We start from the raw sequence: 16613 nt of genomic DNA on the forward strand, positions 1-16613 counted from the left end.
GAGCTGACAGCCAGCTCCCAGCTGACCTCCGTGGGCAGCGCTGAGGCTCTGAGATTGGATTGTTCTCACATAAAGAGAGTCATCCGCGAGAGGCCGGCGATCGATGGCTTCCCCGTCTGCTGCTGGTCAGCCTGCTCTCCTGGCTTCAGCCTGTCTCTTCCACCTCGGGGGTGCACAGGGCCCCTCCCTCCGCTCCAGGGAGATTAGAAGGTCTCTCTTCCCTGGCGCTTTGCACCCACCCCAGGCCCTGCAGCTCAGGTCTGGGGTCCAGATTCCTGCCCAGTTCAGAGAACCCGGCTCAGTGCCAGGAGCTGCAGACACAGAAGACATGATCCTTTCACGCACAGAGTCAGGATGGAGTCCTTGTCACCTGGGTGTAAACCCAAAGCTCCATCAGTGTTGGGCCCCGTCCAGAGGAAGGGACTGGCTTGTTCTACTGGGTCCTCCTCGCCCCCAGCCACTGGCTTGGCCCCCACCGGGGACTTCCATCACCACATGGGGCATCCTCCTTGGTAACTGCTAATTCAGGCATCCTACCCTCCAGAACCTCACTCCTCTGCCTCCAGTTTCTTCCAGAATGTCGCTTTGGTTCTTGGTTCATTTTGGAGGATTCCCAGACAGAATCTACAGTTCCTGGCTGTTTCCCCTCCCCCATGGATTTTCCTTTCGTGAATAGGGGGGGCTCAGGAGGGCTTGGGATGGAGTTTGTGGTGGGGAGGGGCGGGGAAGGGACCAGGGTCACCCTCAGGAGCCTGGAGACCATGACTGAGTTTTCCAGCTCAGCCCCAGGCTCCCCTTGGCTCACCCACAGCCCTGCCTCCCCTGGCTCATCCTGTCCATTTGGGGGACCACTGGATTGGAAACAATGGGCCTCCTGCCAGCCCTCTCCTCCCTCCAGGGACACATCTGGTCCCCTCCTCTTACCCTCCCCAAGGGACACAGTCAGGCAGGAAGACGGAGGGGAACCGGGAGCAGAGCAGATCAGGGAAAGCAACTCAAGAGCTGGTCTAACCTCAGGGTGAGCGGGTTGGGAGGTGGGGGGCAGGCTGGAGCCGGCCCTGGCCGGGTGGGGAGATGGGCGCAGAGCAGAGCTCGAGCTTATTGACCCAATGCGGCAGCCTGGGCCCTGCGTCTGCACAAGTGAATGAGCCTCCAAGTCTGGGAGTTCAGGTGGGACCCCTTCTGCGGCCACAGGAGCCAGAGCACTTCTAACCAGCAGAGCTGGGCTGGGCACAGGCCGTGGGTGGGAGAAGGGACTGTCCCCGGCCTGAGGCAGCCATCCTCCAATGGAAAGGGGAGACAATGCCTGCCCTCAGGGGGCTCCCAGCTGACACCCCACATTAAGTAGTTCCCATCCAAGGGGAGAGGGCAGCTCCTGTCCTGTGGGTGACTGAGTCCGAAGGAGGAGACAGACCCTCCCCTTAGGGGGATCCCAGTCTGAGGGGAAGACATAGGTCTAGCATCCGGAAGTCCCCATCTGTGGGGGCCCCCGTGGATGGAGCCCACTGGGGGAGTCAGAGAGGCGAGGAGGCAGGGTGAGAAACAGCCTCTACTCTGAGTCTCCTCCGGGACAATGGGCTGTAACTCTCGCATGTCCCCTGGGAGACCCAAAGGCACAAGCAACTAGCAGTCTGGGGACAAATGGTGCTGATTTCCACTCTCTTCACTGCTTCACTGCTGCTCCCCACCCCCAACCCCCTCATCCCGTCCACACTTCCGGGTAACTTCCTTTTCGGGGCCCTGCCCATACACTGTCCCTGCCCCGACCCCCAAGTCAACAGGACACGGCAACTCCCCTAGAAGACCCAGCTGCCCTTCCCTGGGGGCCACCGCAGCACAGACACGCTCACATGGAAAGAGGTAAATTACCTGGTGGGTGTTATTAAATGGAAGCTATGATTTGCTGAGCATTTGCTGTGTCCAGTTTTCACTGATTTTCTTCCTCACAACTACCTTGGAAGTAAGTATAAGTCCATTTTCCAGATGTGAACATGGAAACAGAGAAGGTTCCTGGGTCTTACAGCTATTGAATGGCTCTGGCTTTGCTTTCTCCCGTAGAGGGCACTGCCATAGCAGTCAGGGGGCAATTCTAGTCATTCCCTCTGGGTGATGCACATTTAGGTTTTAGAAAGCCTGCCTGGAGCTCTGAGACCAGCTCTCTTCTTGCTTCTGAAGGGCTATGGCTTCGAGGCAACTGGGACCTGGGCAGCTGAGTACTGCCATCTAGTGGCCACCAGGGATTGCTTCCCTTCCTCGGGGATGGGTCCCTGGATGGATGGACATGGGGTTGGCCAGAGGCCCATGTTTTCTCCATCCTGCTCATGCTGACTGACCACCATGCTGCGCCAGGCACTGGGACAGAGGCATGGGAGCAAGTGGAGCCAGTGGGCAGCCGTCGAGGGCAGAAAGGTTCAATTGAATCAGAGGCTGGCAAATTTGGAAAACACTGGGCAGCTTGGGGTTGGGTTGAGGCCAGCAGTAATGTTGATCTGTCCTGGCAGGTACGTGAACCTCGAGGCAGGAGGGCATCCTGGCAGATTCTGATGGAGGGGATGGGCACAGGAGTGGGAGCTCATCTTGTCCTCACCTCTGTCTGAAGTGGGCACAGCTTGGCTGAGGCCATATGGAGGGGTTCTAGGCATTCCTCTCCCCGTGACCCTCGGCATTCTGCTGTCTAGTCCAGAAGTCAGTCTAGGGACTGACCTGAGGCTTTGGATGGTGGGAACTTCAGATTGGGGAAGGAGGAGAGGAGGCGCCACAGAGAATGGGGCCCAAGCCGGGCCACGACGGTGGGAGTAAAGGTGGAGACAGGAGCTGTGTCAGCCTGGGGCCAACTGCATTGTAGTGTGATCCAGAGCAGAGAGAGGAAGGACAAAACTGGCCAAGTGAGCTCCCACCATGGCGCAGCAGAAATGAATCTGACTAGGAACCATGAGGTTGCAGGTTCGATACCTGGCCTCGCTCAGCAGGTTATGGATCTGGTGTTGCCGTGACCCATGGTGTAGGTTACAGATGCAGCTCAGATCTGGCGTTGCTGTAGCTGTGGTGTAGGCCAGCAGCTGTAGCTCCGATTCAACCCCTCGCCTGGAAACCTCCACATGCTGTGAGAGCAGCCCTTAAAAACAAAACAAAACAAAAAACTGGCCAACAATAGGGCTTGGTTACGTTAATGCATATAGTGGAAGACCAGGCAATTCTTAAAATGATGATGTAGATAAATATTTATTGGGGTGGAAAGATGTTTACAACATATTGTCGAGTAAAAAAACCAAATTACAAAATAATTTGTACAGCATGAGCCCACTTTAAAAAATGAATTTATATGTGTAGGAAAAAATCTGGTAATGTTTATATCTCCAGGTGGCAAAATTATGGCTAATTGATTTTTTTTGTTTTGCTTATCTTATTCTTTGATTTTTCTGCAATGAATGTATAATAAAAAATAGTGAAGGTTTGACAAACAACTATGAGCGCGTCTGTCTACCTCTTTGATTCTCTGTGTGGACATCCTTAGATAGCTAAGGGCACGGAGATGGGTCTAAAAGTCGGATGGGGGTTGCAGGTGGAGGGAGAGAGCCCGTGTGTGTGACAGGGGCCCAGGGAGATGGCTGAAGGGGGTGAAGAAGGAGGTCTTATCTGCCGCTGCTCAAATAAGCCCGTGTTTTAGAGATAAAGGTACAATTACTGAGCATCCCTGACAAGCCCTTCCTGCTGTATTACATCTTTCCCCTCCAGGACCACTTTGTGCTCATTTCAACTAGATTTCCCCGGAACAAAGAGAGAAGGCCAAACACTGTGACTCGCCCAGGAAGCTGGAAGGGCAGCTGCTACCCCCAGCCACAAAGAGGAGTTGGGACAAGGGTGTGTCCCCAGCCTTATTCTCCCTTTTATCTTTTTTTTTTTTTTTTGGCCACCCCCAGGCATATGAAGTTCCCAATCCCGTTGCGCCACAGTGGGAACTCCACCTTGTTCTTCCTTTCACTCCATGCCCCCACCCCATCCTTCCCTAGCTCCCTCACTCGAAGTAGGAGCGAGTCACCGGGCACCCCCTCCTCAAGATTCCCTCCCCTCCCCATGCTACTGCTCAGGACCAGGGTCAGAGTCAGCTAAAGAATTAAGGATTCTCTTGGAGTTTCCATTGTGGCACAGTGGAAACGAATCCAACTAGGAACCATGAGATTGCGGGTTCAATCCCTGGCCTCGCTCAGTGGGTTAAGGATCTGGCGTTGCAGTGAGCTGTGGTGTAGGTCGCACACACGGCTCAGATCCCACATTGCTGTGGCTGTGGCGTAGGCTGGCAGCTGTAGCTCCAATTTGACCCCTAGCCTGGGAACTTCTATATGCCGCAGGTGCAGCCCTAAAAAGCAAAAAAAAAAAAAAAGAATTAAGGACTCTCACTTTCTCTCTCTGCCTGGGACTCATGGGGGAGTCACAAGCAGCCTATAACATGCCCAAATGAAGGGCATCTCCCCCAGCATAGAGGAGGGGCATTGCTCAGACAGGAGCGGAGGGACCGAGACGGCTCTGAGAGCTGGGGAGGGGGCGAGTAGCCAGGCCTTGTCTACAGAGCTGGAGTCCTGGCAATGCTGGGCCACCCCCCAAGGCCTTCCCCTGGTGCCCACTGAATGACTCACCTTGGCACAGACACAATGGTCAGAGGTGGGCACAGAGCCTGCTCCCCACTGCACCCCAGCACCCCTCAGATGCTTTCCGAGAAGTTCTTTGAGCCAGGGGCTTGGGCTGCACCCCGCCTAACAGGCTGGCATCTTGGGATAAAAACAGCACAGCCCCCTGGGGGCTGCCCTCACTGTGTGACGCCCTCACCAGCGGCAGAGAACAAGGCTCCATTCAGCAAGTGCCCAAGGAGAGGGATCAGAGGCCCAGGCATGGGCAGTGGGGGTGGAGGCAGGGAGAGGAAGGCTGCCCACTTCCCAGAAGTCCAGGGGCACCGATGAGCCAAGAGCCTGGGCTGGGTGCTGACCCTGGGCAACCAGATAGAAGGGGTGGATGGATCTGAAATCTTGAGGGGCAGCAGGGTCCAGGTTCCTGGCTCCCAGTTTAGACCCACTGGCTCCTAAGTTCCCAAACCCATCCATCCCCAGAGGGCTTTCCCAGCTTCTCAACCTGATGCATGGGAACTTAAAGGAGATAAATCTCTAGCGTGTGAGCGAGGTGAGGGGGTGGCCAGGGAAACAGCGTGTCACAGGAACAGAGATGGGAGGTGGGACAGCCAGCTCATTCATAACTGCTTTGTGGAGCTGTCAAGGCCTGGCTCTGGGGGTGGAGGTGCAGGGAGGCTGAGCCAGGACAGCGGCGGCATGAGCCTAATGAGACTGAGAGCGTCTCAGGGAGAGGACCAGGGAGTCAGCGCCTGCCCCCCTTGCCCTATCAGGGGGCGCACGTTCCTTCCATTGTCCCCACACTGCTGGACAGAGGCCTCCATTAACCCTCGGGACAAAGGGCTGATTGGGATTCCAGCCCACGGCCCCACAGCTCCAGGCGGGGGATGGGGAAGGTGGGAATGCAGACGACTGGGTTCCGAGGCAAGGGCTCCAGGGGGCCATTGAGAATGAGGCTGGCAAAACCCACAACCCAGGCTGTTCCTTGAGGGTAGGGAACAGGTTTGTTCTTCAAATTCCCAGCGTCTAGCAAGCACTGGAAGGAGAATACGGAGCGAGGAAAGGCCTGGGGTATGGGGTCTAAGAGTTAGAAGACAGGGGACTTTCTGCTGTGGCTCAGCAGATTATGAACCCCAACTAGAATCCAGGAGGATGTGGGTTTGACCTCTAGCCTAACTCCGTGGGTTAAGGATCCGGCGTTGCCGTGCACTGCGGTGTAGGCCGGCAGCTGCAGCTCTGATTCAGCCCCTAGCCTTGGGAACTTCCATATGCTGTGGGTGCAGCCCTGAAAAAACAAAAGAAAAAAAAAAGTTAGAAGACAGGTCAGAGGTCATCAGGTCCAGCCCTTCCCTGATCCACATCACAGAGAAGAGGTCTCCTTGCCCGGGGATCAGGTCCCCAGACCCAGCATCAGCCCCACGAACTGCCCGCTGGTTCCTCTGTCTGCAGCCAGGCCTGCCTCTGGGCAGTGACCCCGATGGGGTGAGAGGCGCTCTCCTCACCGCTGGGCTGCAGCCCAGCCCCACCCCCTCAGGCTATGCCAGGGGGGCGTTGCCAGGGGCAGCCTGGGCCGTGCCAGGCCGGCCCACTCCTCCATAAAGCCCACACATCCCCGGGGGCAGCAGAGCCAGGCCAGGATGGAGAGGAGACGGGTCACCTCAGCGGCTCGCCGCTCCTATGTCTCCTCCTTGGAAACGGTGGGGGGCGGCCGCCGCCTGGGTCCTGGCCCCCGCCTGTCCCTGGCTCGAATGCCGCCTCCACTCCCGGCCCGGGTGGACTTCTCCCTGGCCGGGGCCCTCAACACTGGCTTCAAGGAGACCCGGGCCAGTGAGCGGGCAGAGATGATGGAACTCAACGACCGCTTCGCCAGCTACATCGAGAAGGTGCGCTTCCTAGAGCAACAGAACAAGGCGCTGGCTGCCGAGCTGAACCAGCTGCGGGCCAAGGAGCCCACCAAGCTGGCCGACGTCTACCAGGCCGAGCTGCGAGAGCTGCGGCTGCGGCTCGACCAACTCACCGCCAACGGCGCCCGGCTCGAGGTGGAGAGGGACAACCTGGCGCAGGACCTGGGCACCCTGAGGCAGAAGTGAGGAGGGGGCTGTGGAGAGGGGCTGAGGAGGGAGCCTCGTGACCAGGGAGGACTGAGTTCCCGAGGGGGAACGCCTGCAGGCAGGCAGACCTGCAGGGGCTCTGCCTCTCTGCCCCCCAGTTTCCCACCTCTGGGAGGGGAGGGCTCTCCTTGCTCCCCAAGGTGATGGAGGGTCTAGGGGAGAGGAGGCCCAGAGTCTCAGGCATCTGGTTCCCAAAGACCTTCCTCCAGGGAGCCGGGGTATTCCCAGAGCTTCCCTGCTGGGAAAAGCTGTGCGGGACAGTCAGAGACCCCAGCAGGCAGGGGTCTCTGCCTTTCTTTCACTGTAGGGCCTTGTGATGGTGGACGGGGGGGGCACGATGTGTGAATGTGAGCCCAGGTCTGTCTAAAGGAGGAGCTGGAAGGAGATTTGGGGTGCACCAGGAGGACTGGGTTCGAGGGTAAATGAAGGAGGGGAAAGAGCAGGCAGGCCTGGCTTCAGAACACAGGCGGCTCTGCCTGTCACCAGCTTATGACCCTAGAAGGACACTTCAGCTTGCACAGCTGTGAAGTGGAGACCTTAATAAAACCCATTTCTAAAAGTCAGAGGAAACCCCAGGGCCATGGTGCTAGCCAAACTTGCAGGGGATGCGTGTGTGCCCTCAAGTGCCGGAGGGTGTGTGTGTGTGTGTGTGTGTGTGTGCGCACGCACGCAGCAGTGATTGTACATTGGTGGAAGCACCTGTGTAAGCAGGAACAGGTGCACCAACCCTGATAAGCAACTTGGTAATGAGTTCAAGCCAAGGCCTTTGTCTGCTCAGCCTCCTGGCCAAGACTCTGTCTAGGATCATTCTGCCCCCCTCACCCACTCCCTCTGCCACTCCACTGGTCCTGGGAGTAGGAGGAGGAGGCAGGGGATCTCTCTGGAAGCCACCTCTAAGGAGACTCTGGGCAGGGGTCCAAGAGTCTTCAGAAGAGCCTGGACCCAGGAATGTGTCCCCTCCCCCCAGGCTCCAGGATGAAACCAACCTGAGGCTGGAGGCTGAGAACAACCTGGCCACCTATCGACAGGTCAGGGTGATGGAAGGGAGGGACCAGGGAGGGGGAGAGTGTTGATGGCAGCCCACCCAATCAGAGCCCCCAAGCCCAGGCCTCCGGAGCAAAGGAGGGATCAGACGAAACCAGGGAGTGGGGAGGAGGAGTCTGGAGTCAGAGCAGCCCCTTGTCCCCCACCCTACTCCAGGAGGCGGATGAAGCCACCCTGGCCCGGCTGGATCTGGAGAGGAAGATAGAGTCTTTGGAGGAGGAAATCAGGTTCTTGAGGAAGATCCATGACGAGGTAAGGCCAAGACAGAGGGAGGAAAGGCCCACACAGAGAGGGGAACTGAGGGAAAGAGACAGAGAAACAGAGAGATTGAGACAGAGATATTCAGAGACAGAGAGAAAGAGACAGAGGAGGTCCTGTGTGGCTCAGCGGGTTAAAATCTGGCACAGTGTCCATGAGGATGCCAGTTCTATGCCTGGCCTCGCTCAGCAGGTTAAGGATCTGGCGTCGCTGCAAGCTGCGGTGTAGTTCATAGATGCAGCTCGGATCTGGCCTTGCTGTGGCTGTGGTGTAGACCACAACTGCAGCTCCAATTCGACCCCTAGCCTGGGAACTTCCATATGCCTGGAGTGTGGCCCTAAAAAAAATAGAAAGAGAGGGAGATTGACAGAGGAAGAAAATGAAAGAGAGAGAGAGAAGACAGAGAGAGACTGAGGGAGACAGAGATAGAGATAAGAGACCCCCAGCCCAGCCCCGGCCCCGGCCCAGCCCCCGGCCCCTGGTAAAATGCACACAGACACAGACTCCACTTACTGAGAACTGCAATGGGCCAAGTTGCCTCCCCCTTTTCTTCAGGGCCGTCCTGTGAGACAGGAACTCTCCCAGTGTTGTCTCCTTTTCACAGAAGACACTGACGCCCAGAGAGGTTAAAGAACGTGCCAGTGTCACCCAGTTAGTCTCTGACTCCAGCCCCTCTGCCGCCTGTCTCCATTCACATGACAGCCACTCACGTGAAAAAAAAAAAAAAAAAAAGACCGCTAAACTCTGACTTCAGATTATGGCTTCAGAATCTGTGACTTTATGGAACCTGGGAACCCATAGGCACACCCATTCCACAGGGACTCGGTCACTCTCCCAGGGGATCACAGACTCACTGCCTTCCGGGCCTGAGAGGAGCACGTTAACTACCCCAAACTGCCCCTAGCCTGGGTCACGCCACTTCCTCTGACTAGGCATGTCCCATCTCCCTGAGCCAACACCCGTGTCTGAGGGCGGCAGAAGAGGGCAGGAGGCCTCCAGTGACAGCCTGGTCCCTGAGCCCTGGCATCCTTTCTTTCTCCCTGGCCAGGAGGTGCGGGAACTCCAGGAGCAGCTGGCACAGCAGCAGGTCCACGTGGAGATGGACGTGACCAAGCCCGACCTCACAGCGGCCCTCAGAGAGATCCGCACGCAATATGAGGCTGTGGCGACCAGCAACATGCAGGAGGCAGAGGAGTGGTACCGGTCCAAGGTAGCCCTGCCTTGGGGCCAGCCTGCCTCCCAGGCAGCCTTCCTGGCTCCCTGCAAAAGAGCTGGGGAAGGAGGGTGGAGGAAGCCGGGAGAGGATCCTCTGAGTGACTGACCTTCACCAGAGAAGCGAGGTGACCTGCCTAGGGTTACGCAGGCACTGTTACTTCCAGGAAGCACGTAGTAGCAGTAGAAGTAGTATTTCTGTTACTATCAGTCAGCACTATTGTGTATTAGGCCCTGTGCTTTGCATGGGTTATCTTACCATGAAGTAAGACAGTAAGACAATCTCTGATAGATCAGAGAACCGAAATCCAGAGAGGTTAACTAATTCGCCCAAAGTCACACAGCTCCTGGAGTTCCCCTCGTGGCTCAGTGGTTCATGAATCCGACTAGGAACCATGAGGTTGCGGATTCGATCCCTGGCCTTGTTCAGCGGGTTAAGGATCCGGCATTGTTGTGGGCTGTGGTGTAGGTCGCAGATGCAGACTGGATCCCACGTTGCTGTGGCTCTGGTGGAGGCCAGCGGCTACAGCTCCAATTAGACCCCTAGCCTGGGAGCCTCCACATGCTGCAAAAAGCAGCTCTAGAAAAGGCAAAAAGACAAAAAAAAAAGTCACACAGCTCCTAAGGAATAGAGGTGAATTTCCAAGCTATATCACTTGGAAGGCTATATTCTTGGTGCCTATACTGTCTGTGTCCTGGGTTACTGAGCATCTATTGCACGCCAGCCACTGCCTGGGATACAGGGACATGTGTGATCAGAGAGATGTGACGTCACCCAAATGTGATATCTATGGAGAACAGAGCAGGACCAAGTTTATGCCCAATTTAGGCACAGGAAGGAAATCATAGAAGGGAAGGCGCTGGGGCCAGGCAGGACCGGCAGACCGTGAACATAAAGAGAAGAGGGAAGGACAGAGTGCGGGACAGAGCCTGAGCAGAGGCCGAAAAGCACAGAGAGGCGGGGGTGCTGAGATCCTGGCCCAGCCCCTGGAGCTGAGGAGTGTAAGTGGCAGAAGCCAGGGATGGTTCTGAGCAGGTCAAGGTCTGATGGAGCTGTGAGGGCTTCATTGCAAGCTGGGAGGGAAAAAGGCTGTTAGAACCCAGGGCTCTGCTCGCCAGAACCCACTGTCTAGGGTGGGAGAGGAGAGAGTTCAGTCCGCGGATGGAGTTGCCAGCGCTGGAGAGTCTGGATTCTGGGACAAACACTGTTCATTCATGTATTGCCCTGCTGCTAGGTGCTGGAGGTGTAGCCTGTCCTCGGGCCACAGTCCCTGCGAATAATCCCACCCAGGGCCAATGATCTGGGGTGAGCTGGACAACGACCTGGTGTCCCGCCCATCTCCGTGATCTCCCAGACACCGTGCCTCCCCAGGGGCCCACGCAGCTTGGGCGATAAGCGGCCCCAGCCCGGCCCTCAGCATAAGGCCCTCTCCCCACCTAGTTTGCGGACCTAACAGACGCCGCGGCCCGCAACGCGGAGCTGCTCCGCCAGGCCAAGCACGAGGCCAACGACTACCGGCGCCAGCTGCAGGCCTTGACCTGCGACGTGGAGTCCCTGCGCGGCACGGTGAGAGCCCGCAGGGCCGAAGGTGGGGAAAAGGGGTCGGGGAACCCGAGGAGGGGACCTGCAGCCCTACGAGATGCTGGAGAAGGGCCAGGGGGCGGGGCCAGGGCTGAGGGCGGAGCTCTGAAAAGTTACTGGGGCGGGGGCGGGGCCTCGAGGGACCTGCCGGTTCCACCCACAGAACGAGTCCCTGGAGAGGCAGATGCGGGAGCAGGAGGAGCGCCACGCGCGGGAGGCAGCGAGTTACCAGGAGGCGCTGACCCGGCTGGAGGAGGAGGGGCAGAGCCTCAAGGACGAGATGGCCCGCCACCTGCAGGAGTACCAGGAGCTGCTCAACGTTAAGCTGGCCTTGGACATCGAGATCGCCACCTACAGGAAGCTGCTGGAGGGCGAGGAGAACCGGTGAGCTCTGACCAGCGGCCCTCTGTGCGGCCTCGCTCCCTTCAGGGACTGTCTTATTCAGCTTCGTGTCCAGCCCCCTCCTATCCCAGTACCCAGCACAGTGCTTGCCAAACACACAGTTGGTATTCGAGAAATGTCTGATGAATGAATGGATGAATGGATTTGATTCAACCCATGTTGATTAGGTCCGAGGATAAGGACTTGGGTCCCCTTCCAAAGTAAGAGGCTCACTCCCTTCCCTCCCAACAAAGACTGGACTTCTTTTCCCCTGACCAATCTCTCCTGCCTCCTGGGAACTCTCTTTGCCACTCTTCGCCCCACCCCCGCCCTGCCATCCCCCCAGCCTCCACTCTTTTGAATAGAGATGTTCCCTGCGCAGATAACACTCAAGTCCCTTGCAGGCTCTTGAAGCTACTCCAGGGAGTTTGTTGGCTGCTGGGGAAGCTAAGAAATGGGGTCAACCTTTCCTAGCAAGGAAAAGAGCCCCGAAGCTGCCATAACCCCGGACCAGGACGTGGCCTGGGGATGTCTTCAAGCAGCCTGGTCACCCCCCTCCCTCTGCTGTCTTTCAGCATCACCATTCCTGTGCAGACCTTCTCCAATCTGCAGATCCGAGGTCAGTAGAGCAGGGCCTTGCGGGCAGAGTGGTGGATTCCTGCCCCCTCCCCCAGGCCTGTGGGTTGCTGTTCTGGCCTGGGGCCGAGGACTGGGGCAAAGGGGTCTGGAGCTCTCTTTAGGGGCCTTCATGATTCACTGCAGAGCTTCTAGCCAGATCATATCACCCCAGGGCATTGCAGAGGGGGCTTGCGGCCACTCCTGTCCTGCTCTGCCCTGTGTCCAGCGCCCTCCCATCCCCGCTCCCCATTCTATTGCAGAACTGGGTGAGGGTCTCAACCTCTGTCCTGTCTGCAGATCCCTGAGCAAGCTCTGTCCATCCAAGTGTTTGATGTGTTTTTTTGTTTGTTTGTTTTTAACTGCTTGTCACTACAGGGGGCAAAAGCACCAAAGAAGGGGAAGGTCACAAGGTCACAAGACATCTCAAAAGCCTCACAATACAAGTTATACCAATACAGGCTCACCAGATTGTAAATGGAGCCCCGCCGGCTCTCGGTTAGCTGCCTCCCTCTCAGACACGGTGCTTTTCTCAGCTTGACAGGGAGCGAGCTTCACCCAGTCCACTTCCCATCCTCGTGGGCTCCTTCTGCCCAGGTTTCCCTAAAGGGCCAAGCCTGTGTCATTTTTCCCAGCAAACTCAGCGCCCAGCCCAGGACCCGGCACAGGGTAAATGCAGGTTAAAGTAGCAGAGCTGCCCCCTGTTCAAGGTGGTAAGTCCTCGGGTGCTCAGATGAGATGTTCTGGGGCCTCTGAGCAAATGCTGGCCTCTCCCTCACCTCTTCCCCATCACTGGGAGGGCCCCTAGAGTCTCGCTGTGCCCAGTCGCCAGGCTCTCTGCTTGAATGCATCTGTCCCTAAGGCTTGGTTGTTCAGCTCAGTGCTGATTCAGCCCAAAGGATTATTTCTCCCTGAACTGCTGCTCTTGGAGTGAATAAAGCTTTATGTTCCCTGCTCTTAATTTAATTTTATTTTATTTTTGCTTTTAGGGCTGCATCCATGGCATAGAGAAGTTCCCAGGCTAGGGGTCAAATTGGCGCTACAGCTGCCAGCCTATGCCACAGCCACAGCAATGCATGATTGGAGTCGAGTCTGTGACCTACACCACAGCTCACGGCAACGCCAGATCCTTAACCCACTGATCGAGGCCAGAGATCAAACCCACAACTTCATGTATCCTAGTTGGATTCATTACTGCTGAGCCACAACGGGAATTCCTCCCTGCTCTTAATTTTAAATATTAGTGAATGTGACATGTTATATTTTTCTCATTGAAGGGGGGAAAAACTAAATTACTTCTTCCTTGTATGTGGCCTTCAAATGATTCTTAGCTAAGGAAAGAAAAGTTTTTTTCCTTCTGGGCAAGAAATTTACAAACACTAGCTATACATGTCCCAGGGCTTAGTTCAACATCAGAAGGGTTAACCAGCTGGACCAGGTAGAGGCAGTACTGTCAAAAGCCAGACAGAAAAGGGTCACTAGGGCCCAGAGAAATGGCAGAGGGAAGTAGGAAAGGGGAAAGAGGGACAGGAAAGGGACCCATGTGTATCAAGCCCTAATATGTGCCTGTTGTTAACTGACTCCTCAGTCTCATCTAGAGAAGTAGAAACCAGTATCCCCATTTTGCAGATGCGGAAACTGAGGCTGAAAGAGGTAAACTAACTTGCCCACAGTCATGTGGCTGAGCTGAGACTTGAGCCCTGGCCCGCCTGACTTCAAGGCCCACGTGCTCCTTCCTTGGCACAGTGCTAGGTTGACAGGCAGGCACAGGCCAGGCAAGGGCTTACAGAGGGGCTGAAATGCAGCCAGGCCAGGGATGGAACAGGGCACTGGACAGAGCAGCCAGTACGTGCATGGCACAGTGGGGGCTTAGGAGATTGCCAGCCCCTTTGGAAATGCCCAGGCCCTCTCTGCCTGGTTGGATAGGCTTTTGCACTCATGGTTGGGGATTTCATGGGGAAACGGAGGTGGGGGAGGATGTCTAGTGCCCTGAGAGCCCATGGAGACCTCCTTTCCTCACACCTGCAGAAACCAGCCTGGACACCAAGTCCGTGTCAGAAGGCCACCTCAAAAGGAACATCGTGGTGAAGACCGTGGAGATGCGGGATGGAGAGGTGAGGAGGGCAGACCCGAGATTCTGGCCCCAGCAGGCTCCGGAAGAAAGCCTGGACTGGCACATAGGTGCTCAATAACTCACAGCGGCTCCCCGGAGAGGCTCTGGAAGAGGGGAAGGAACCCGCATGTAATTCAATTCCCCAGGTCCCCCACTGGAAGTTCAAAAGGGAGCCTGGGTGCCGAGGTCACCGGGTGGGGTCCCGACTCTGGCTTTCTCCCTTTCTCACCCTCAGACCCAGGTGCCCCCATGCCAGGCTTGGGGGTAGGTAGAGAAAGAAAATTAAAGTCAGCAGATTTCACTCCCAATTTTCAACTTCCAGCTTGGGGAAAGGAACCTGCCAGAAGAATGGGAAGAGGGGATTGGACACAACCCCCTCCCCATCACACCAGCAACAGCAGTAACTAATCTCACAGCAGCGCACCACGTGCCAGGCACAGTGCTAGAGACTCACTAGTGTTACCTCATTGCCCCTCTGACTCCTGCACAGGGGTGTTCCTATGGCCCCAAGAAGTTCCCTTATGGTACAGAGGGTTAAGGATCCAGTCCTGGCACTGCAGTGGCTCAGGTCACTGCTGTGGCATGGGTTCGATCCCTGGCCCAGGAATTTCCACATGCCATGGGCCAGGCAAAAAAAAAAAAATTTTTATTTTTTTGTCCTTTTAGGGCCACACCCTCAGCATATGGAGGTTCCTAGGCTAGGGGTTGAATTGGTGCTACAGCTGCCAGCCTACCCCACGGCCATAGCAACATGGGATCCAAGCTACATCTGCAACCTATGCAGCTCATGGCAACGCCGGATCCTTAACCCACTGAGATAGGCCAGGGATCGAACCTGCATCCTCATGGTTGCTCGTGGGTTCGTTAACCACTGAGCCACAATGGGGACTCCTTTTAAATGGAGGCTGGGGACTTGCCCAAAGTCACATAGCCTAGCCATGGTGAAGCTGGAGTCTGTGTGGGCTTCTAACTGTGGCACCTTCTCTGTCCCCTGCAGGTCATTAAGGAGTCCAAGCAGGAGCACAAGGATGTGGTGTGAGGCAGGACACACCGGGTGGTCCCTGCCCCGCACTCTGAGGGGCCTGCAGCAGGAGTCAGGGTAGTTGCTCCTCCTGCTAGCTCATTTTCCCAGACTCGCGTTCCCACCCCCCCGCTGCTCCTCTTCCCCCTCCATCTATGCCGGCTTGCTGCCCTAGGCGCCATCAGCATTAAGCCTGCCAGGTAGCACTCACCCCCACTCCCAGCAACTCTAACAGGACACTCAACCCAGGCGGCAGCCTGAAGGGGTCTGGCCAGCAGCTTGAGTTAGAACTGAGAGGGAGCAAAGAAGTTGGGGAGAGCAGGGAGACCTAATAAATCACCCTCCATCTCCTGAATCCCTGTTGTCATGGCAACTGTTGCCAGAGCCGGAGGTGTCTGGGGGTATCTGGGAACTGGGCCTTTGAGTTTCCTCAGGCTGCTGGAGGAAAACAGAGACTCTGAGGCAGGAAGGGGAGGTCCCCACAGGCAAGGAGGCCCTGGCCAGAGGCTTATTCTTCTAGACTGACCCTGACCAGTCTGAGGGTGGGTGGGGCTATCCTGCCACCAGAATGCCTGGCCTGCCCAGATCACAGAAGGAGGCTCCTGAGTGATGGTTCAAGTGTCTCGGCCCCACTGAGCTGCCATGTGGGCATGCAGTGGGCACACAGGAGCTTGGTTCTCAGCACTTGGGGGAACTACAGTGTAAGTGGAGAGGGAAGGGGTGCTGGGAGGGAGTAGAGGGGGCCCTGGCTCCTAGGCATGGGTACAGAGAGATCAAGCCCAGGAGGACTCCCCACATACAGGCTGGAGGGGGGCAGGTAGAGAAGGGGGGGGGGAGGCAGTTGGGATAATGTTTGGCATCAGAGTTGGAGGCTGTGGGCGAGCAGATGCACTTGGCCTCTGGGTCGTGGGACTCAAGAAAGTGACTCATCCTCTTGAAGACGGTGAAACAGGAGAGAAAGAGACTGCTGCTTGTAGGGGCAGGGCCCACTTTATCCCGGTTCTTTGTCCTTTTCCTTGTTGCATAACCCCTGCCCACCCAGGTCTGTGAGCCCCTGCAGCTGCCACCACCTGACTCTAGCACATACTACAGGAGAAGCCTTTGCTACACGGCTGACCCTCTGCTCCCCACAGTGACCGCTGCCCTTCCCTAAGCCAAGGCCCCTCTGGTCCCCTGTTAGTTAAATACGAAATGTCCCCCGTGTGTTTTAGGTAGCATCCTATTTTATAACTTGAGAAACCAAGACCCAGGCAGAGTGAAGACACTGGTTTGTATTCCTGCAGCCTGGAGGCAGGCCAGCTTGGGGCAGACACTTTGACCCAGAGCACCTGTTCTGCTGTCTGCGGGAAGACTGATGGGCCCGAGATGACCGGTGCCCACAAGTGGGGCTAAGAGGGCCCACTCCAGGCTCCCCCTGTCCCCTCTAAGGCCAGAAAGAGGGAGAAGTAGGAGCCCCTCCCTCTTTCCAAGACTGGGTGCCCTCCCGCACTCCCTCCTGCCACCCACTCTGCTAACCTCAGGGCACCCTGCTGCCTTTAGTCACTGACGTAAATAAAGACAACTGCTGTGGCCTTCCCCAGAGTGGACTCTGATCTGTTCAGCAGAGGCTGGGGCTGGGGGAAGGGGGGCAGGAAGTAGCCTTGGACAAGACCCAACT

At 56.7% G+C, this 16613-nt stretch overlaps 1 protein-coding gene across 3 annotated transcripts; it reads left to right on the plus strand.

The window, feature by feature from the left end:
• Positions 1 to 6225: 6225 nt before the first annotated feature.
• Positions 6226 to 16535, plus strand: GFAP (glial fibrillary acidic protein). Of its 3 annotated transcripts, XM_047758400.1 has the most exons (10): positions 6226 to 6705; positions 7698 to 7758; positions 7931 to 8026; positions 9081 to 9242; positions 10686 to 10811; positions 10990 to 11210; positions 11783 to 11826; positions 12201 to 12320; positions 13851 to 13936; positions 14933 to 16535. In XM_047758400.1, exons 1-10 carry the CDS (start codon positions 6257 to 6259, stop codon positions 14972 to 14974), a joined length of 1407 nt encoding a protein of 468 aa, XP_047614356.1. In that variant the 5' UTR covers positions 6226 to 6256; the 3' UTR covers positions 14975 to 16535. The 3 variants fall into 3 exon arrangements, with proteins under 3 accessions (XP_047614356.1, XP_047614357.1, XP_047614358.1); XM_047758401.1 differs by lacking the exon at positions 12201 to 12320; XM_047758402.1 differs by lacking the exons at positions 11783 to 11826; positions 12201 to 12320 and having other exon boundaries at positions 14933 to 15000.
• The last annotated feature ends 78 nt before the right edge of the window (positions 16536 to 16613 follow it).

The sequence above is a fragment of the Phacochoerus africanus genome, chromosome 14 (assembly GCF_016906955.1).
Source record: "Phacochoerus africanus isolate WHEZ1 chromosome 14, ROS_Pafr_v1, whole genome shotgun sequence".
NCBI classification, from domain to species: Eukaryota; Metazoa; Chordata; class Mammalia; order Artiodactyla; family Suidae; genus Phacochoerus; species Phacochoerus africanus.

Bases quoted from the DNA above. Each gene is read 5' to 3' on its own strand.
- GFAP (XM_047758400.1), top strand. From the start codon at position 6,257: ATGGAGAGGAGACGGGTCACCTCAGCGGCTCGCCGCTCCTATGTCTCC. The intron at 7,759-7,930 runs GTCAGGGTGATG...ACCCTACTCCAG, and splicing joins ACCTGGCCACCTATCGACAG to GAGGCGGATGAAGCCACCCT. The intron at 13,937-14,932 runs GTGAGGAGGGCA...TGTCCCCTGCAG, and splicing joins TGGAGATGCGGGATGGAGAG to GTCATTAAGGAGTCCAAGCA.